The sequence below is a fragment of the Dermacentor variabilis genome, chromosome 4 (assembly GCF_050947875.1).
Source record: "Dermacentor variabilis isolate Ectoservices chromosome 4, ASM5094787v1, whole genome shotgun sequence".
Classification (NCBI taxonomy): Eukaryota; Metazoa; Arthropoda; class Arachnida; order Ixodida; family Ixodidae; genus Dermacentor; species Dermacentor variabilis.
In genome coordinates this window covers 97,433,751-97,455,839 of record NC_134571.1, presented here as the reverse complement: position 1 = coordinate 97,455,839, position 22,089 = coordinate 97,433,751, and the positions used below count along the sequence as shown (strand labels likewise).

The 22,089-nt window shown below is 50.2% G+C and overlaps 1 protein-coding gene across 6 annotated transcripts in view; it reads right to left on the bottom strand.

Annotated features, from left to right (window-relative positions):
- The window catches only part of mtd (TLD domain-containing protein mustard), a 171,781-nt gene that overhangs the window by 37,737 nt on the left and 111,955 nt on the right, over positions 1–22,089 (bottom strand). For all 6 annotated transcript variants that reach the window (XM_075689909.1, XM_075689912.1, XM_075689910.1 and 3 more), the window contains exon 2: positions 16,622–17,027. In XM_075689909.1, coding sequence (XP_075546024.1) covers positions 16,622–17,027 — 406 coding nt within the window. The remainder of the gene's footprint in view (positions 1–16,621; positions 17,028–22,089) is intronic.

Below are 22,089 nucleotides of genomic sequence, written 5' to 3'. Positions count from 1 at the left end.
GAAAAAGAGCAGCAGTACGACACTTGCGCTTGCAAGACACATAGCTGCCTTGCTACAAATGTGCCTGGCATATGCTGCCACACGGTGCCAATGCTACCACACGGTGCCAATAGTACAAACCTCAACACAGCACTATACGGAAATGATTGCTTACACCAATTTCAACAACATTCTGAGAAAAGCAGAAACTTTTCTAATGACTTCTGGTAAGACAGATCAAAATGCAAAAATACAACATGCATCTGAACACCATAAGGTCAATTGCATGCTTAAATTTACATGCATAAAACTTAAAGTACAATAGCACTCACTGTGCACTCTACAGGCACAGCTCTACATTAGTCATGGAAGGCTCCTGATGCTTGAAAACAATTAAGTCAGGCACAGTGAAAAACAGAGTGCTGTTGGAGAGAAAACATAGCTAAGAATGCTGCCGCGCTTGACCTTCACGCTGCCTCTCGCTTCGACGCGAACTAAGGGACGGAAACGCAGCCTACACGAACCTATCAGCACTCAGTCCCCATCGCAGATCGCTGTCAAGATAGGACCCGCGCCATACGCAGCAGATGCCGGAGTAGAACGCCCCCACCCCCTCCCTCCAATGCCCCCGGTGCCCTGCGCGCGACGGAAGACGGCGCACTTCCTCCCCTGCGCGCGCGAGATCAGCTTCTATCGTCGGCTCAACCCCGCACGCTTTCACTCGCACGTACAGCATACGGCGCGCGGCAACGATGTTATCGTCCTTCGACTTTAAGCTGGAACCGCGTGGCACTTTTTTCGCTCGCGACAACGCGACGCTCGGCGAACGCCCGCGCCCCCGCTGATTCCGCACACGCATGAGCACGGCGGGTGCGCGGCGACCGCGCCGCGTTTGCCGGATGTTCCGCTCAGCTTCTCCGCCAAGATGCTCGGAGGACAACACCATATGGTCAATGAGCACGTGCTGGTGGGCGAGTTGGTTATGCATGATTACAACAGAAACAAGGGAACAAGGTCTCCTTTCTTCGTCCGCTGTTTTATTTTGCGCCTTCGTTGTAACCATATGGTGGCATAAGGGAACTAATGCGCGACGTATAACGTGACGTGGACTAGCGCAGCGCTGTCACGGGTGGACGCGTGGGCGCGGCAACGCGATTTTCAGGGGTGCGTTCGTCGAAACGACGCCCGGGCACCGCCGCCGCGCGTCGATCGTGTCAAAAATCGCGCCATGCGGTTCCAGCTTTACACAGAACATGATGGTGACGGCGACGACAGAAATGGGCCTGGAGTGTCCATATAATTGCTACCGCAATAACAAAGGAAAATTGGAGGACGCTTAAGCTTCGCCTTCAAGAGTGAAACGCGACAGCGTTCCCGTCGACCCGCCAAGGGGTATTGGGCTACGGCGCAGCGACTACGCGCCCCGCATCGGACGCGGTGAGCGTCGAGCAACGCAGCGTTCGGCGCGACAACGAAATGTGCGCCTCAGCAAGCGACGCACGCCTGAGCCTTAAAACAGCTCGTTTCTAAGGTAACACCGCGTTCACTAGAGGCGCTTTTGTACCGCTTTGAAGCATCGAACTCGTGGCTCAGTGGTAACGTCTCCGTCTCACACTCCGGAGACCCTGGTTCGATTCCCACCCAGCCCATCTTGGAAGTTGCTTTTTATTTATGAAGTGCCTGCCGTGATTTATCGCTCACGGCCAACGCCGCGGACGCCGACACCGACGACACCGGCTTTTCTGCGACACGAGCTCCTTAACGCTATCGCGTTAATACAATCGCGTATGTGAGCCGCAACTGCATGCCGATGGCACGGCCAAAGTATGTTCACCGTGTTGCCGCTTCTACTTTGGAACGCCACGCTAAACAGGCTTCCCTGCAGGTTAGACAAGTTCAAAAATAAAACTGCTAGGTATTACCAACCGTCTGCGCATTTGAGCTGTGACTTACAATCGGGAGCTAATAGTGCTCTCGGCAAAGTTAAACGCATCAAAGATGAGCAATAAAGGTGAAATTCACACACTCCAGAGTTAACACGGTCTTCTGACAAAAAATGTGGGCTGATACCGAAGGCCGTGCAGTCTAACAGTGCACCTCAAAGCGCTCGCTGTAACGAAGAAAGAATGCGAAAGGCCGTACGTTTAAGAGCTATCGCAAGAGCGACTTTGGCACCAGAGAAGGACGCGTGCGATCGTGGCCTAATGGTTCGAGCATTGGACTGGTGTGCTGGAAAACAGGTTCGATCCCACCATCGGTCAGGCATTTGTTTACAGCATTATAGGCGGATTTCAACCACCTAGGAAGTATCTAACAGAGAACTCCAGCTGTGCTGAACGTACGCGAGCGTGACACCGCGTGCATGACATCGCAAGTTTATAAGAGGTACGAGGTACAGAAAGGTCACTGATAAATAATAGTGTGCATGGTCGCCCGTGAGGCATGCGCACGAAGCTGCGAAGACGTCACAATCAAGCACGCTATCTCATACATGGTTCTTTTTTTCTTTGAGAGGGGGAGAGGGCGGCGCTACCATAGTCGCATAATTACACGCAGTTACACGAACAGGCCGGAGCCCAGAGTTTATTCAACGAACCCTAACCTCGCGAGATCACGTCGAACCATGTGTACCTCAAATAGAGCTGCAACTCAGGTTGAGAGAACAAAGGTAACCGAGGGACTCGATTTTGTTAGTTATATATATAACTAGATGAAGCCAAGGAAAGCATCGGGGAAATTAGCTGTGGCAGAAACAGGCATGTAGAAAATAAAGAAAAGGGAAATGAAAGTGGACGAAAAAATAACTTGTCGCCGGTGGGAGCCGGACCCATAAGCTCCGCACGCGTACGCTGCACTTCCAATTCGTTGCGGGTCCGGCTCCCACAGGCGACATGTTATCTTTTCGTCCACTTTCATTTCCCTTTTCTTTATTATTTTCTACATTCCAATGTCAACCACAGCTAATTTCCCCGATGCTTTCCTTCGCTTCACTGTCTGTTGGCTTTATCTGGTTATAACTCAGGTTAAATGTAATTCGACACACACACACACACGCGCGCGCGCGCGCGCGCACAAGACAAACGTTTGCACTGACATAGCCAAATTTTGTGGTTACGAATAGTTCCGGACTCCTCTAAACGAAGTATTATGCAAAATGATAGATCAACCAAGAATAGGCGAAGAACTGGTAAAGACTTCATTCAGAACAATCCATGCATGACGCTGAGCTGCTTTCATAGAGCGCAACGTAAGGCGTCTTCGAGGAAAAAGGTTATCAGCAAAACAAGGGTCGGAGCGAATGCTTGAAGATGCACTTCAACGCTCCGATAACTTCCACTTCGGGCTGCCATAAAATGACAGCAAGAGTGGAAGACGCACTTGACCCGCTAACTTTTACCCGCTTATCTTCAGTTTACATTCTTTTACTTTTTGTTGGCACCGCCATCTTTGAGTGGTGTGAGATAAACACGAACGCTTTCTGCATGCGATCATGCATGGGGCTGCCGTGCCCCCACTCGACAAAACACTCGCGCCCCCTATACAGTATATATATGCGAACATAAAAAAAAACGCCAGTTGTCCCTACGAACTTTTTTGCCTAAACAAAATCGACTTTTCCTTTTTGAAGGGCTCCACACCAGGCTACATAGAAAAGTTCGACTATACGCTGGAAGTTGTTACGTGCCCTCTACCACCGAAAGAATTTTTCAAATTGGTTCCATTAATAGCCGAGGTAGAAATATTTCAGCGCTGCGAACCCATGATTTCAGGAGGCGAGCGTCACCGCCAACATAATACTCTTTGCACTTGCCCCGTCGAGCCTCCGCGAGCGAAATTTCTTCCCTGCGTTCTCCCATACCGGAGCTTGAGGATCGTGTGACGTACACGTCACAAGTACTGCCTTTATTCCCTCTCCCTTTTTTGCTGCACGGCGCACTTCCGCTGACGGCGTCGCGTGCGAGCTGTTGCGTTTGTCTCGCTTCGCGCAGCGCATGGGAGCACCTGACTAGCGGTAAAGCCAGTGCTACACGAACACTGAGGCAGACAAGCGTATCAGAACATGATCGCGCGCTGGAACACGGTAGAAAATGGCAGTTCCGGCGTCTGCGGGCGTGACCGAACGGCCTGGGAACAAGCAGACGAAACGGTATACGTATCTATTGCTACGGTACGAAGTAAAACAAAAAAAAGCGCGCAGATATTAGGTTTGTGCGTGTTATTATTTCTCTAAACCTTAATTCGTCTATTGAAGCAATAGATTACACAACTAACAGATGTTGCCTCGAATAATTTTCGAAGTCACGTGCCACTATGAGCGAAGTCACAGCTCCCCTTCCTGGCTGGGAGCACGGCGCCCGCGAGAAGGGCAAACGGCGTTCGGTTTCAAATCTCAGCCATAGAAAAAGAAATTCAGCAAGAGGAGACACTCGGCGAGAACATCGGAAGAAAAAAAATGTGAAATGAACTTACCGACGTCTTACTCATTTTTTTTAAAATTCTTTCCCACTAAAACTAAGAAGTTCTGCGTATAAATGAACTTCTACTTTGTGATTTATTATTTTTTAACGTTAACTAGCAACATGCTAACGGCACGCAAGGCGCGACAGATGCATGCGTCGTGCGCCCGACAGGTCACCGAAGCCAGCGAGGCCGGTTGCGCATGTGAATTTCGCGCTGTTCAACGACCCGTCTATTTTGGATGTAGCTTGTTTCTTGGGCTCCCAGCGTATTCTTGCGTTCCTTCTGCACTTCGACAAGGCACCACTGCACTATTGGACTACCGCAAGGAGATTTTTTTTTTTTTTGACAGTCTGCAACGCATTTCAAGCAATTATGGTTTTTACGGCACAGGACCGAGACTTGTGACGCAGTTAGCGAAAAACAACTCAGCTGTTCTGACGTTATTAATTTGAGTTAATGACTAGTACTGGGAGATGTTTGCGACGCTTTCTATGGGCCCGAACATTACTATAACTTATTTCGGTAGTTTTTGGGCCCGCTCGCCGCACCCGGCTTTGTGACGCAGTTAGCGAAAAGCACCTCGGCCGTGTGACGCAGTTTCCGTGTGTACTGAATGTGTACCGAAAAGCAAGCCGGCCGTGGTAGCAGTAAGTTTGGCGTGTACCGAATCTTCGTGGGGCAAGTTTGTGACGCTTTCTATGGCCTCGCAACATATACCTTCTTTCGATACTCAGGCTTGTCGAAAACGCGACGAGCGATTGCCAATAGTGATAACACTGTAGTGTGTTGCTTGCGCAGGCAGAACGCGCAAAACATAACGCCGAGGAGCTCAAAAACCAAGAACTCGAAAATTCTGTCTTCTGAACGACTGAAAACAGGCTTTGCACTCACACATCTTTCTTGAGTGCGAGTAGTAGTCATTCTGCGAGCGCCTAGCGTGATCTGGCTGAGAGCCTGCGTTGTGTACATCAGTGTATGTAGCGTACTATCGCGCAGGCTGAGGCCAAGTTTTGGACTCGCGCAGTCGCCCGTGCATTTGTGCTCTTAAAGCTAAAGAAATAATGCCTGGGAATGGGGGAATGCTTGGAAATCAGATTCTTTTTTTCGTAATTTATTGTACGGTTTGGAATGAGCCGGGTATCTTCGACGCCATGTATTTAAAAGCGAATTGCTTCCGTTTGCAATGTCGCCCATTCACCACTTTCGCACGTTTACCCTCTACGCGCTGTATTTTTATAAGGTCTAAATACCAAAATGAACCCATGCTTGTAATTTACTTTTTTCAGCTGATGCCATCCGGTGGAGCTTCGTACAGGAACTACTGTTACTTACTTCTTGCCACAACGTTGGATGAATGCACAAAAAAGCCCGGAACGAGCCTTTATATAGAGCGAAATAAACACTTGCCTCATTTACAAGGCGTTTTGCATCTACTTTTTAAAATTGCACGTGGCACAGGTTCGTTGGACGCTTGTAAAGGTCGTTCGCAATCATTTTAATTTAATAAACGATTCTGCATTGAGACCGCGCGCAGCAGAAGAAAAAAAGGAGGGGGGGGGGGGGGGGGCGCCGAGCAGCGCATCCGGCGTAGCGCGTGCCTGCTAGCGTTCAAAACGCGCGAGCCCAAAACCGAAACCGGAAGGAGTTAATCCCATCCGCTTGGTGCGCTAGTCAATTCGGCCTCTGGGCTCTATGGGAGCGTTCGTTCTTGTTCAATGTCTTTCTCTAGCTCTTTCCGCGGTGCGTAGCGATGTAATATGTACACGACCACGACTGTATGCGCTGCGCTTGTCAGCTCAAAATGAGCAGTCTCGCCTTCGCGCTCCCTATTGGCCGGCTCTTTAGTGACGTGGGGCGATCTTTCCTTCCTGGACGTCAGACTCTACAGTTTTGCAAGACGCGTAGCGCCACCTGCCGGTGCGAAGAGGCAGTAATTGAGTGGTGCGAAGCCCGACTCCCTTGCTAAGTTGCCTATGCAGCTAGCGACGGCGAAACGACGATTTAACTAGATTTTGGTCCATATTGCGAGTGTTTTGTGCATTTAACACCCAGACAGAGAGCTATGAATTTCTACGCTAGTCGGACGCGCCGCCGAACTGCCATAAAGCGCTTGCTGGCTCACTCTTCAGACTGATGGCGGAAACAACGGCAACCGCGATAGCTCCGCGCGCTACGAAGAAACGCCGCAATCGACGCTACTGTTGTGTGTAAATTGCCATGAACGTGAAGGACGGAATAACAGCATTCAGTTTTACCGATTTCCATCGCGATCGTATGAAGGGGAAAGGCGAGAGCGCTCAATACGGGCCGTTCAACCTGTTGGGTAACCGGATTACTTGCATTCCCCACAACACAGCGGCTCGCATGAGAAAGCGCAACAATTTTGTTCTTTCGCAATTGTGTTGCGTTGCCCTGACGGAGGACCAAGCGAAAACTCAAGAATCTGCAGCCGCCACTTCGTTGCGAACCATCCTGCGTATGTGCCGTCGATGTCTCCACCTTTTAACAGACGTCCGCCTCCGCTTGACTCAACAAGTGGAACGGGGAGATTTGGCAGGTCAGCTTAACCAAACATTTTGGTTCGTTTATGAATTCAAAATCCTGTTCTAGAGCATCGTTGTATTGCGAGCTCATTTCTACTTTCGATATTTTGTATGTACTGCGCCGATACAACAAGCAGGCTTCGCAATGTGCTGAGCCTGCTCGACTGCGTTTTTCAGATGTGAGCAATAAAATTGCTGTAGGAGCACTGGATGAGTAAATGCGAAGTAACGTACGTGTGTAAAGAAAAAAAAAAATGTCGCGTGTATTTACATTTATTTATGCGCGCTTGTTGCTCGAAGCGTCTGCGAAAAGTTCAAGTTAAGGTACTGAGCGATGTTGTAGCTCCTGCGAGAAAGAAAGATGCAGCGCGTAGGCACTGTAGGAAGCTTACTTTCGTTATGATCGCACGCTGTTTGCTGCGTTGGAAAACGTTTTCTGTTTGCTGCCCTGGAAAAGGCCATGAAAGGATTTACTATCTGTAAATAATTGCTAGACAAAACATTACGATAAAATACATAACGATATGGAGATACTTAAGTCTTGTGTTCAGGACATATTCAATATGAACCAATTTGAAATGCTTAGATTTTTATGCTGATATGCCTATAGAAAAATTTGATGCTCTCTGTACTTGCGAGTTGCAGCACGCCGAAATAACACCTGAGACTTTATTTTATATTGTACACGTACTTCGCCCTGCTGAGCTTCCTTTCCGAAGCGTGGATGGGCGGAAGACGCTTTCCAGGTCCTTGACTTTTACGAAACCGTGCCTCAACACAAACGAAAGAGAAGGGTCCATTGTGGCATATGCACCTTGGTTTGCGAACAGCTCTCCTTGCACTACTCAGTTAGCGCCAAGGCTGCGATGGGGGCGCTGGTGAAGGTCTTTTCCGCAGCGCCGCCTGGGCAGAGTCTGAGGTCTCTACTGGCTTTTGCACGCAACGTTTTACAAGCGCAGGACGACCGACGCATCCGCAAGCGTGCTCGGCGTATGAATGAACAAATGAATTCTTTTTTTATTAAGAAAAGAAAGGACCGAAGGACGCTGGTACGAAACCACTGTCCTTGCATGAACTGCGTACACCGACAGACGACGGTCGCCGCGACACGTTCACTGCGCTTGCGAGACACCCAAACAAGTAGTAGATAAAGACAAACAATGAAGACGGCGCGAATAGCGATGGCGACTGCCCTTACGCGTGTGGATTCAACAATAGACAATGGACGATGCATCCGTAAGGCGGGGGCGATATCGGTTGTAAGGCTGTAAACACTACCTCCCGTGCTACATGCTGCCCTTCTTAGCCCGCTTAGCGGCAAGCTCCCTGTTGCTGGATGGAAAAAACGGCTTCTTACAAGAGTGATGCCAAGGCGGGTGTTTCGTCACAGCCGTTCTGACTCGCTGTTGAAGCACCTCGAACATATACTTCGCTTATAGTGTAATGTGAAAGCTACGTTGCCACGGGCAGACGCAGACCGTGCGAATGACCCGACTCTTGCGCATTATTGACCGAGCGTGGGAACCGCCGCGGTAGATTAGTGGCCGGCGTTGCGCTGCTAAGCTCGAGGTCGCGAGTTCGACCCTGCAGCTGCAGTGGCCGCGTTTCGATTGGGGCGAAATGCAAAAACGCCCGTGTCCCGTGCAATTTTAGTACGCAGAAGATACCCAGGTGGTCAGAATTAATCGGGAGCACTACGGCGTGCCTCATAATCAGATCATGGCTTCGGCTCGTAAAAGAAATAAAATAATAATAATAATGAAAACTGAATTTACTTAATTTACCTACCGTACATTGATACGCGCTGGACGCCACGATCCCTGGTTTGCTTTGCGCATTGAAACAATGCATTCTTCTAACCCATTCCCAGGGTGCGTGCAGACTTGTACGATAAATCATTCGGCGACTTACCGCTGATACCGTATGTATCAATTAATTATAACCCGGCCTCCGTAAGCAATCTTAATCTCGGTTGCGTACACCTACATTGCGTAAATAGGAAATTTGCCACTGCAGTGCTGACCCCACAAATTGACATAGACCAACACTCAGGGGAACCGCTTCGCCCAACAAACACTAAATTACACGCCGCAACTTGGTTGTGTGCCGTGTAACTTCGAATAAATGGGAGGTCATCGCGAATACACTCCAGCAGGTACCCGCCGCGAGTGATCCTCACAGACCACAAGCAGCAACTTGCGGAAGCTACAACTAATTTCGCATGTACGCAAGCCGCTTTCCATGACAACGAATCAGCCGACAACCTGCCGATTGCGTATCGTTCGTTTGTCAATCAAGTGATGCCGAGGTGCTATTATTTCAGTGCACTATAGTGCTACTCCAGTCATTTTGACGAATTCCACCACTGTCGAATTTATGATCTCGTCGTCTTTGATGGGTTGATTTTTTTTTGGCATCTCCTTTCAAAAGGGGAAGTGACAAATAATGACCTTATAGCCAGCTTGATATAATCCGCTACGCTTCACATGTTTTTCATTCTAGCGTTTTTGTATACTGTTTTTGTATATTTCATCTATATTTTTTTCTTCCTCAAAACTTCCCATGTACTTTGTACTGCGACAGCATATGCCTGTAACGGATCCGGTCGTACCAATCTCTTCCCTGTTTTTTTCCACCAATACTCCAAACATCTTTTGCTTATGTCGACTGCTGACCGGTTGATGCTTCCCGTCCACTTTAAATCCAAGGGCCTCTGGAAAGTGTACGTTACTTCGGGCCTCACTGAGTGAATAGTTTCGCATTCCATTAGGTTGTGCCGAGTGGTCTCCGGATTTTCACTGTAGCATACACATGCCTCGTCCTGTTGCGAATATTTGCTCCGGTACGTCCTGATCCTTAGGCAACCTACGCGAGCCTCAAATAGCAAGGCACTGCACTTCGTGTTATCGTACACATTTCCCCTTCTCAATTATTTCTTCCCATTCTTGTAAATCTCCATGGTCTATTTTGTTTCGATTCTTTGCATCCGATTCGCTGTGTCTCCCTTCTCTCACTTTCTGATGACTCTTGGTTACATATTTACACTTTCAATTACCCGTACTTGGCTGCCAACTTTCTTGGCCTTTTCCATTCCGTGCCCCCACTTTTCAGGTACAGATGCCTACGCACTTTAGCCGCACATTTATTTTGATCCATGTTCCTGATTCTTTCTTGAAACTAGGTGGCTTACTGGGCGACAACGCCCTCTCCGATTGGCTCGAAACGGCAACATGGCCGAATTGGACAGTGCCCGGAACAGCACCCCTGGACAAGCACTGCTGCTCGAAGCCAGCGCGAGCCGCACCAAGCCGGTTATGCGTTTCGCGCGTATTGGCGAAATTCCAAAAGCACTCCAGAGTTTCGCTTTCCAGCGGCCTCCAAACTGAAAGCGGTCGACGCACAAAACAAGATCGACGACCGATCGAAGCGGTCAACAAACGAACTCTCGTGTCCGCCCACAGTGTACAGGGGGCGCGCGACGCGTTCTCGTGGGGCTCGAACCGTTGATACCGCTGTCAATGGCGCACCACTCGCTTTGAAGCATGGCGGTGACGGTCGACGGCCTCGTCTCGCCAACCGTTCACCCGCACGCTTTGGACAGAAACGCTGCGCACGAATACAGTACTGACATGTGCGCCTTGCACAAAGGAACCACACGCTGTAATAAGGAAGCAAAATATTTTCAGACATGTGACCGTCAAATGCTACAGATACAGCGATATTCCAAAAATAATTATATCCAGCAAGCTTATTTTCAGAGCGAATAAGTGCTGACACGCGGACAAAGGACTGGGGATTGAAACAAGCGCGCAAAACAAATGACGAAGCGCCTGTTGACTCACTTTCCCTGGATTGAAAAAAAAAAAAAAAACATCGTCGTTTTCTTTTCCAAAAAGTCTCACTTCATTCGAGCAGCGACTTTATCATTTCAATTCCATTATGTACGTGTCATACAAGGGCTGCCTGTACGTGGGATTTATATATATTATGCCGCAAGCACAAAATCAAACCTGCCGTAGTGGGGGCTCCGGAAATTTTAACCCCTTGGGGTTCTTTAACGTACGTTTAAATACAAGTACACGAACAGCTTTGCATTTTGCGCCCATCGAAATGCGGCTGCCGCGGTAGGGATCGCACTCGTGACCACAAGTGTGTGTGTGTGTGTGTGCGTGCGTGCGTGTGTAGCAAAAAAAAAACTTTCTACATTGGCATATAGTCTACATAAACGAGATAATTATTAAAGTCCATTAGCAAAGCATCAGTCAACTCTACAAAAGGTCTTTCGGGGCAGGAACCCCCCCGCCCTCCCCCCCTTAGATGCGAGGATATGCCGCTTCTTTCTCAATAAACCCTACATACAAGATTTTTTTTCTTCTGTGCTTATATTCTTTGGATAGCAGAATATTATTTGGACTAATGCCTCCCATTCTTGTAAGGAGCGCACGTTTATCGGTCACTGGCAAAGGGCCGCGAGACCACCACGCAACAAAAACGCCGTTGGGCGACCCACAGATCACATCCACCCCACCTCCAAGTGACCCCTGACATCATGCCCTAGATACAGCGCAGCGAGAGCGCGTGTTTGAGGCGTCCAATCCGCAAATAGTCGCGACGCGCGCGCCACCTAAGCAAGCCGTGCGCGAGCCGAAATCGGAAGCAATCAATGAAGCCAACGCGGCAGGCCGCCCGGAGGCAGAACGCTACATACATCGCTTATCCGAAGCGCTACGAGAGGGGGAAGCCACTATAATATACGCTGCACTGAACGACAGCACATGTTGCCGTCGTTCTGTCGGCCGAAATTTGCAGATGCGTTGCGTCCTTCGCCAAATCACGGGCGTATTCCGCGTCGATACACAGTTTCTATTAAGTGTTCGTGATCTTGTTGCTTTCCTCGTCTCCTGCGTGATCGTCTTCAATTAAAAAAAAAGTGCAGAAGTCGATAGCACAGCTCACGTTACCACCGTCTTGTACGAAGCTAAGTTTACGTTGCAAACCATCTCACGTTTTGGGGGAACGCACCAGACTTGTTGAAGTCGCTGCTTCAGCTCGTTCGGAGGTCAGTTTGTCGCGGATTGATGGGAGGCAGGACTCCATAGCCCGGTATCCCTTTCCGTTACGGGCGTCGTCGTCGTCGTTGTCATCAACATCATCATGGTTACGCCCACTGCAGGGCAAAGGCCTCTCCCATACCTCTCCAACTACTCCGGTCATGCACTAATTGTGGCCATGTCGTCCCTGCAAACTTCTTAATCTCATCCACCCACCTAACTTCCTGCCGCCCCCTGCTACGCATCCCTTCCCTTCGAATTCAGTCTGTAACGCTGAATGACCATCGCTTATCTTCCCTCCTCATTACATGTCCTGCCCAGCCCCCCCCCCCCATTTCTTTTTCTTGATTTCAACTAAGATGTCATTAACTCGCGCTTGTTCCCTCACCCCAATCTGCTCTTATCCCTTAACGGATAACGTTACGGGCGTACTAGTATAAAGATTCGATTCTCTCCCCCTCCCCCTCCCTCATTTCGTTCTTGTCAGGAGCGCGCCCAGTAGTATAGTGCCGTGTGGTGCGCCTCGAGTGAGGGCCACGAACTTGCGCAAGAGCCGTTGCGAACAGCAATCGAAAAGCGTGCAAAGCCGGCGCATGGTAGAGCAGTGGATATACTATACGCGCGCAAACAGCAGCATCTCTAATAATTTATTTACATAAGCAAGATCAAAAACACAGCGTGGATGAAAATCCGCTTTTTCATATTTCCGCTCCGTGTTTTCAACTATAGAACGCCAAATGGCGGCTTTCATGTTTCAGAGAGTAACGCTCTTAGAGACGGTGAGTCTCAGTGTGCAATCCCGGTAAGTCTACCGTCCCCCATGGATTTCACTTGTATATCTTCGTGCTGCTCCCCGGTGAATGACAATTTCCCCCTACGAGCTCTAATTAAAACGCTTGAAGATCACGCACGTTCTAATTAAGCAATATTGCCCATACCCCATGCTTAACAAACTACATTCTTAACAAGTCATAACGCTACGGCGCCTATAGCGAAAACAAGTCACGAAGAGAGAAACTAGCTAGGCCAGCAGGAGGAGGAGGAAGAAAAAAAGAGGGAAAGACGAGGAAGTTAAGCCAGAAAGCGACACAAGAGTAAAGCAAAAGCTCGAGTTAATTGCCTTCTGCATACACGACCATGTTGCGCTGCTATCGGTACCGTATAGATAAAGTACTAGCATTATTCCCTGGTATGTCACGTGCTCTGGGTGCCGCTTCGGCGCAAGCTCAAGGAACTTCCAATTGATAATATGATATGCTCTTTAAAGGGACACCAAATAGGAAGATTGCCCTTGTGCCTGTTTCGTTACTTGCTACCGCCCCCCCCCCTCCCTAGTTTATGCGCAAAAGCTTGGCGTCGATGAATATTAAGTTAAGCTACATGATTAAATTAACTATTTTGCAATAGCGAAATGGCCAACCTGTTAAAATGGCCTTAACTGACGCATTTTTTTTTTTTTTCAAGAAGAAGGGAAGGTGCTGAACGGTATCCGAACCAGCAAGACACACAGCTGCAATATGTCGCCTGCACTACAGCACGAACTACATCAGCGTCGCCGGTGATGAAAGCAGCTTTCCCACGCATGCTTCATGTATACGTATGCAAGAAAGAAAAAGATGCCGCGAGAAGCTGCTGCTACGCCTGTGTAAGCGACCAAGGGCCATTAGGTGATCGCAGCGGACAGATCTACAGGAGTGCGCGCCGAGTCTACATAAGACAGAGCTCAGCGGCCCGAGATCTCCGACGGTATTTGCCTATATTCACCGAAGGATACACACACGCTGGGAGTGAAAACACTTCCGCGTTAACCGGAAGGACCACGCGCGCGTAGACTCGAGCATGGGCCACAGGAGACTAAAATTCATTCGGCGCACGCTGCAAATGCGCATATTGGTAATCACACGACGGCAATGAATCGGCCGTACTTCGGAGCAGCAAGTTACAATCATTAAATTGATAACGAGTCGGGTCTCTCAGAAGCAGTCTGCCTTCGCCAAAGCATGCAGCTCCGTACCGTGTCGAAGCAGACACAGCGTCCGTCACATTTGGCGGACGAGTCGAGCAGGAACCTGGCGCAACGACACCTCATCTACAGAGAGCTTAAAATTACATATAGAGCACGGGCTCCTTTGTATAGTATGCATCCAACAAGAAGCTGTTGCAGCTTACCCTTCTACAATGGTCCTACCTTTTGAACTTATTTTTATCAGTAACACTCAACGGGCATACGACAATGGGCCGCATCGTTTCAATGGCTTTAGCCTTGAGACAACCTTTCTGGCGCTTCGCTTATTACTTCGCAGCTAGCGCTCGATGTATATCGTTGCATCTACACTAAATATAGATAAAAAAAACAAGATCGTAGCAAGTGTTTCATTCAAGGTGAGTCAAAGCTTTCTAAGACAACGCTTCCTTCGTATCCCCTGCCCTATAGCTAGTTAAAAAGTTGTGTCACATTAGCCTAGCTTAACAAAAATAGAGACCTATTTTACGCGCATCAAACGACCTCCAAACAAGAACGATTTCTAATATCGCGCAAAAGGAACGACGCATTTTTTTTAAAGCTCTCTACTTAGACGTGCAAGTGGTACAAGGACGGGGAAAAGGCCCAGTTCACACGCGCTCTCGACTGCGCATGCGAAAAGCGGGTGATCTAACTGCGCGCGCCAGGCAACGCGCGCCGGCAACGCGCGCGTGCACGGCATGCCTTGCGAACGGTCCCAGCTGCGCGCACCTGCGGCTTCGCACGCGACGGCTTTATCGCCCGCACACCTATGGCCACAGCGCGCGGCCGGCCGACACTGTTTGTGCCGGCGCAGGAAGAAAAAGAAGGCACGCGTATCTAAAGGGAGCGCGGGCCACTCGGCTTTGCCCATCGACCAGCAGATGCGCACACGCCGGTCCGACAATTACGTCCATGCCCTTGTAATGTTTAATGCGGCAGAGTTCCGCCAGCTCCGGACAACTATAGCCCTCCTTGCGACGCATTCGGTCAGACTGGGGGCAACGCCCGTACATTCTAAAGAGGGGTAAAAGAAACGTCGCAGTTTCACCCGAAAGGCGAAGCATCGATTGCGATAGCAAATTAGTGGACAGCTATACGAAGTAAGGATAGTTTTACTGGCCATATATATAAACTTGTAAACATAATTATTTATGGGGTTTTACGTGCGAAAACCACTTTCTGATTATGAGGCACGCCGTAGTGGAAGACTCCGGAAACTTCGACCACCTGGGGTTCTTTAGCGTGCACCTAAATCTAAGCACACGGGTGTTTTCGCATTTCGCCCCCATCGAAATGCGGCCGCCGTGGCCGGGATTCGATCCCGCGACAACTTGTAAACATAGGCATACTAAATAAATTAACAGGCATGGTGTCACGCGCGCACAAGCAAACACGAGCACATCTCACTCGATAACCGCGTAAACTTGCTGTCAGAACGGTGGAGTGAAGAAGCACGGCAGCAGCAGCGAGCGAATTTGCCTTCGCGCTGCCTCTCGCATCCCCCCCCCCCAACGCGAACTAAGCCGCGAAAACACAGCGCACGGCGGACTCTGTCGCCGTCGCAGATAGCTTTCAAAATACAGCGGCCCAGGCGGGCGCGCGCGGCCGGCCAGGCCGCCCGGAGTAGAGCGCGGCCGCCTCCCCACACTTTCCCCAGGAGCCATAGCGCGCGACGGAAGACGGCGCGCTTCCTCGCCGCTTTCCTTCCTTGTGTGCGCGAGATTGAGTCGCGATCGCCGGCTCATCCCCGCACGCTTTTACTCGCACAAACAGCATACGACGCGCGGCGACGATTTTATCGCCCTTTTACTTTACGCGGAACCTCAAGGCGACGCCGACGGCAGAAATGGGCCTGGAATGCCCGTATTACTGCTATCGCAATAAAGTTGCAAGAAAGTTGTCGCGTTTCCTTTGTCTTCTCTTCCCCTGTGAAGCTGGCCCTATAACTCGAATGAGACTATAAGTATGGATAGCATGGAAAACGCATAGCCTTACGTGAGAAGATCCACAGGAGTGGTATATATGCAAGATTTCCTTGTCGTGAATGGATTGGCCGCGCTGCTTGAATTAACGGGTCAGGGAACATCCTCCAAACGTAACTAATAATAATAAAAACAGCTGCGCTAGCCCGCGCGCTGCAGCATCTAAGAGTCGCAATTCCAGAATGAGATTCTGGGAAGAAACGAAGGGAGAACTACACGCAAGCTAATGGAAGCATATCATAATAAGCTAGGGTAAGGCTCAGACTGTTATCACTGAAAGTTTCGCTATTTTGTATGACTCGGGAGTCAGCTTCTTCGAGAATTGGTTTTCCCGATAAACATTGAGGTGACATGAGCAGGACAAATTCATTGTTGCATTCTGAGCAAGTCGACTCCGCTCGCACTAGCGATCAAATATCACCCAAGATGAGTCGTACTTGTCCCCGCCGACATCGGCTCAATGACTTTGCTAGGGGGAGACGAAGACAGTAACCAGACGATAGCGATAAAAAATTCTTCCAGCTGCTTGGCCCCCCACCTTGCTTGCGATGGTGAAGGCGACGCCGTCATAATACCGGGCAAGCATAGAAAAGCACCCACCACGTATTCGATGGCGCCCGGCGGCGGCTGGGTGGGCGTCCTGCTCAGCTGCTTCCTGCCCACGCCGGCGTCGGACGAAGCAGCCGTGGTGGTGGGCGGCGCCGAGTGGGGCGCCGGCGGCAGGGGGGGCGACGGCACGGCCCGGCCGGCGGCCGCACCGCCGGGCGACGTGGCGGCCGTCCGGCGGCCTGCCACCGAGGAATGGCCCCCATGGAAGGAGGAAGGGTGGCGGTGCTGCTGCTGCTGCTGCGTCGCGGCAGCCGCGGCCAGCGGCCCCAGGAGCGGCTCGAGGGGACCCCCGGAGGACCGGCCCCCGCGGCCCCCTGCGTCCTCCTTCTTGCTCGTGTCCAGCACAAGCTCCAAGGGGTTCACGTAGCCGTGGCAGTCCACAGACTGGGTCTTGTTGCTGCGACAGAGAAGAGCGGGGCGACACACTCAGCAACGAATGTCCATCTGCATGCGGGGGGACAGTGCGAATACATACGCTACGCAGTCATCAATAGGGATTAGCAAAAGACAAGAGACGCAACAGCGTTATCGTCATAATATCACCGCCATCAGCAGTCTATTTTATGACCGCTGAAGAGAAAAGGCCTTCCAGCGATCTCCGGTTACCCCCGTCTCGTGTAAGCTGACGCCGTCGTATACCTGCAACTAATTTCTTCGCATCATCTTTGCTCTCCTCCACTGCGCTTCCCTTCTCTCTTGGCCCTTCTGTAACATACCTCCTGTTAACCGCCACACACTATATATAACACGACCAATCCCATTAATTCTAATAGCAACTAAAATACGGACTACCCCCGGTCGCTCTCAATTCCACCGCTGCCTCTCAGCGTTACACCTACTATTTTTCGTCCCATCGTTCGTTGCGCGCTTCTTAGCTTCTCAAGCTTCTTCATAAACCTCCATGTTTCTGGCCGAGTGTTAGTATACAGTGGCGGAATAAATGAGTGTGCACTATACGGTTTACAGCGCTATAGTGGAGCCACACATTCCTACTCATGTCACTTGCACTTGCATACCTTTACACAGAAGATTCGTACCAAGCACACGAATTACTTTATCAAGCAAGAGGTTAACCTCTTAATGATAATGTGACCGAATAGTTATAGACACAGAAGCGTCACTGCGGACCGCTTTCTTTTCCCTGTTTTATCGGAAATACGATACCTATTAGAGCAAGACACCACCCCTATTTTACAAGGAGTTTGGGACAGGACTGTCGCGAACACACACCGTCGCGACAGCGTTTATGCTGCTGGCAGCTCCCTACTGAAGCGTGCTCCTTTTGGGAGAGATAGGAGCAGAGTAAGGACATACACGGTGCCGTGAGAGCGCCGGGACATCCCGTCACCCTGCCCGCGATAACATATGAGAATGGCGTCGTCTAGTGGCCAAATAAATCATGTTCCCTGTATGTGAAAGGCATGGCCTACGATATCGGGCGGCGCGCGGTGACACGTCGCACGCCGCCAAATCTCGAAGTCTAAGCCGAAGTACAAGCACTTCTTGTTGGGCTAGTTGGTAGCTGTTCACTATAAAATATGAAGACACTAAATAAACGGTCACAACGTCTTTATATTTTATAATCAACAGCCGAAGTACAAGACGCCGTGAAGGCGACGGGACGGAACGGTCGGACCAACTGCATATTATATATATATATATATATTAGCTTTCATTTTTTTTCCTGCGAAGTAATGTAGATTGAGTATAGGCGCTACACGTTAACGCCCCCATATTGCGCATTCTTTAGAATGCGCCACGAATAAAACGTCCGTTCGCTGCGACGGCTTGAGCCGAGAGACTGCGTTTAACGGCTTTCGGGAAGACTCAATTTACGAGCGCTGACGCGTCAACACAGCCTGCTTCGCCAACTTGCCCGTGTCCGCCCGAGCACTGCGGCGTTAGAGCCGCAATAAACGGACAGCTAAACAGGTCACGCTGAGTCGCGGACGTATCCAGCCTGAGCAACAAGTGAAACGAATAATGACTGATTAGTGCGAAGGCTGAGAACGCCCGTTGCTCCGTCGGAGCGGGTCACCGCGCTAAGCGTAGCCGTTATACAATTGGCTACCGATTGCACCGCTGTGTAACTGAGTAACGTGCCACGTTAGTTCCTCAGTGAGTCACACAGCTTCGTTATCTCTCGCCCCCCCCCCCCCTACCCCTCCGAAGGAAAGCGATAGCTCTATACCAAGGGAAACATGACGCACGTAAGCTGAGTCATAGGTCGAACGGGCGGATGATTTCGGGAGCGTTGCGCACGAAATGGGCACGCATTTCTGGGAGCGTGTGCTGAGCAATAAGGTTCGGTAGACCATACGCCCCTGGACGAAGGGTCCGAGAAGCTCTTCAGAGGGAACAGGCGCTGTGCGATCTGTCCGCGGTTGGCTGCAGCACGGTGTGCTCTTTCAAGAGTGCACGTGTATCATGCAGCCCCATGTAGCAGGTGTCAAGTGGAACAACTTCAACTCTCAGCAAGATAGCCTCCTCGGTAACCGAGTGTATCCCAATTAGGTGCCACTGTTGCCCACTGCCTTCAACCCTTTTTCAAGATTACATTGAAAGCGATATTAACATCTTCACACAAGGTCGAATGCATGCGGGACTGAATAGAAGTGGTTCAATCATTCTTGCCGTCAGTCTTCGTGAAAATTGACACTCTGACATAGGCCGCTGTAACGCCGCCGATAAAGAAAAGTAACCGCCAAGTCCTTTCTAAAACATCAAAAGTCTGCGGTTTCTACGTACGACAAGAAACGCGAGATGGTCGCTTTCTCCGCGTATACGTGGAGATGTTGACTACAAGCATCTAACCATGGTATTTATAAAGAAAATGTTTTTTACACGTTCCGTAGCATACCAGCTGGTTACAAGAACCGACATGAAAAGCGATTATGTACGTGAGCTGTATCTTCAGGTCTTAAGACGATAAGTGATGTCTATGGACTTTTCATATCGCCACGTGAGACGCACTAATCGAGCCGCTGCCTATACGCGCCATATAACATCGTCTGGCGTATTTTTCAGCCGTCACCGAGCGCGCACATGTTATAATTTTCGTGGAGTATCGGATGATCAGAGCCCGGGACGGCCGCAAATTTGGAAACGCCTGGCACTGACCTGCCGTCGGAATCACGAGTCAGCCGTTTTGAAAGTTCATCGCCAAGTAGCTTGGACCGAATACTTATTACAGACCGCTGCAATGTGAATTTGTTAAAGCACGTATTGACGACGACGTCCCGTTCAAGGATATTCATCAAGTCATTTATATATGCCTGAAGCTAAATGGCTCAAGGTTATCGATTCGACCAGACAGCACAAATAAAGTCGCTTTTCTCAATACCACGGTTTCGATGACGATGGGCCCGTAAAACTGAGCGTCATAGAGGTTCTGAGCTATCCATGATGGCAAGCCCTTGCTCCGTTGAAAACGAAGACATTTAGCCACTTCTCCAGCGGATACTTTTTCCAGCAACGGGAGTGTCAAACAGATCACTCTTTCCAACTTCACTCACGCTCGAAGAGCTTGCACTATATAGCAGACACAACCAGACGTACGAAAAAAAAAAAAAAAAGGCTCCTCAAGCGGTTCAGCAAGGGCAACACAGTGATCACGTACACAGCAACGCCGCTGAACAAATTCATGATTTCGCACTCCTACGCGTCCAAAGAGCAGTCGTTCACGTACAAAGTCGTACCCCCCCTTACACCTGAGCAGCAAAACTGAAACGATCGGGACACTGAGTGAAACATGCCCAACGGCCACACAAGTTCTCGCTGACATGCAGGGCGTCAGCTAAAGTGGCTGCTCTGAACTCATTTTCCTTCCGTGCACGCGCGGTTAAGCCGCAAAGCCGTTGCAGCGCGAATCTATCCTGACGGAAAACATTCACGCAGTACGCGTTACGCAAGACTCCTGCAGGGCCGAGGGTGGATGAAGTGGCGACAGACGACAAAAAGGGGACGTTGCGACAAATGGAAGAAAGAGGGGGAAAAGAAAAGATCGGAATGAAGGGCTGGCGTATTACAGTTACGCGAGAACACGCAAGCGTACACACTCCACACACGCGCCCATGCACAGCCAAGCGAGGGCACACAGACGGTCCACCACATGCACACGAGAGCGCCGACACAACAGTCGCGCTCCGTGCTTGCCGAGTGCAGACTCCGAGCGAGTGCTTAATGGTCCGAGGTAATTGCTACACCCGCCGACAACTTTCTGTGGCTATGGAGGGAAAGTTACGGAGGCAAAGCGCGCACAAGTGTGAGCGCTTCTGAAAATAGAGTGCCGCGCTTTAATCCACGTTAGTTTAGGCTGCGGAAGAGAAAACATAAGCGCGTTACTAGCAACAGTGAAATTAGAACACACCGCTGAGCACAAAGGTTTACTTGCGGCTTTTCCCTTCCGCGTCTGGGGAAACGCGAAACCGTCGCACGTGGAAGCTGCTTCGATTCAGCGTCTGTTCCGAGCAACCGAAAGCGCTGTGAAACGCTGGCGGACTACTTGGCGCGGTAACACCGTGTGCGGAACCTCCGCCCCCGTAGCTTCCCCTTCATAGCCACAGAAAGCTGTCTGCGAGTATATCACGCTCTCTTAAAGCCTGCGAATGCACACGTACCCACGCGAGGCGCCAAAAGGTGGCCAAAAGCAACGCGCGGCGCGGATATTATATAGCAAGAGGTTATAAAGAACTCGCCCACGCGCGAACATTGGGTGCGTCCGATAGTTTGTCCCGGCAGATTCGCCCGCGGCACGAATAAGCAAAACGAACACGCGCAACATTTGCACGCCGATCCGTTATACGGAACGCCTGTATACGTAGCGGACGCGCCGGCGTGCGACGCATGGCCGTTGGACACTATACAATGTGTTCAATATGGCGCTCCGACGAAGTGCGTTATATAAATTGCTTTGAAGTGTAGTTAATATTTTTTCCGCAGATTTAATCTGCCCTTCCTTTTTCATTCTGGCTTGAGCTTTCCGGCTTTTAGCACAGAATGTTCCCGATCGTGCCGCCCAAGGTGTTCGGCCGTGGCTAGAGAGAACCGCCATCCGTGTCTGTACACTGTTGCTTGGAGTGGCATGAACAGGTTGACCGCCGCACTCCAACGCCACACGCGTACCTATATTACCACCACCGAGTGCTATCGCAACGGCGGTGCACACCTAAAGATGAACTAAAATGCTCTACACATATACACACGCAGCACAAAGGGGGGCGAATACTGGGATGTAACGCGTAAAGCGCGAGCATTACATGTGCGCGCGGAGCACTGTGGTCGATGGTCGTCCCACCTCAACGACAGCACTCCATGACGTGTGCCGTTAGGAGTGTGTGTGTTTGCATTCATACACTGTGCTGTGCTTATTCAAAGAAGCACGCGCAACGTTGCTGACGCAGTAAGGTGGAGTGAAGAACTATATACAACCGCACTGTATTCAGTCTTAAGCATTCGCT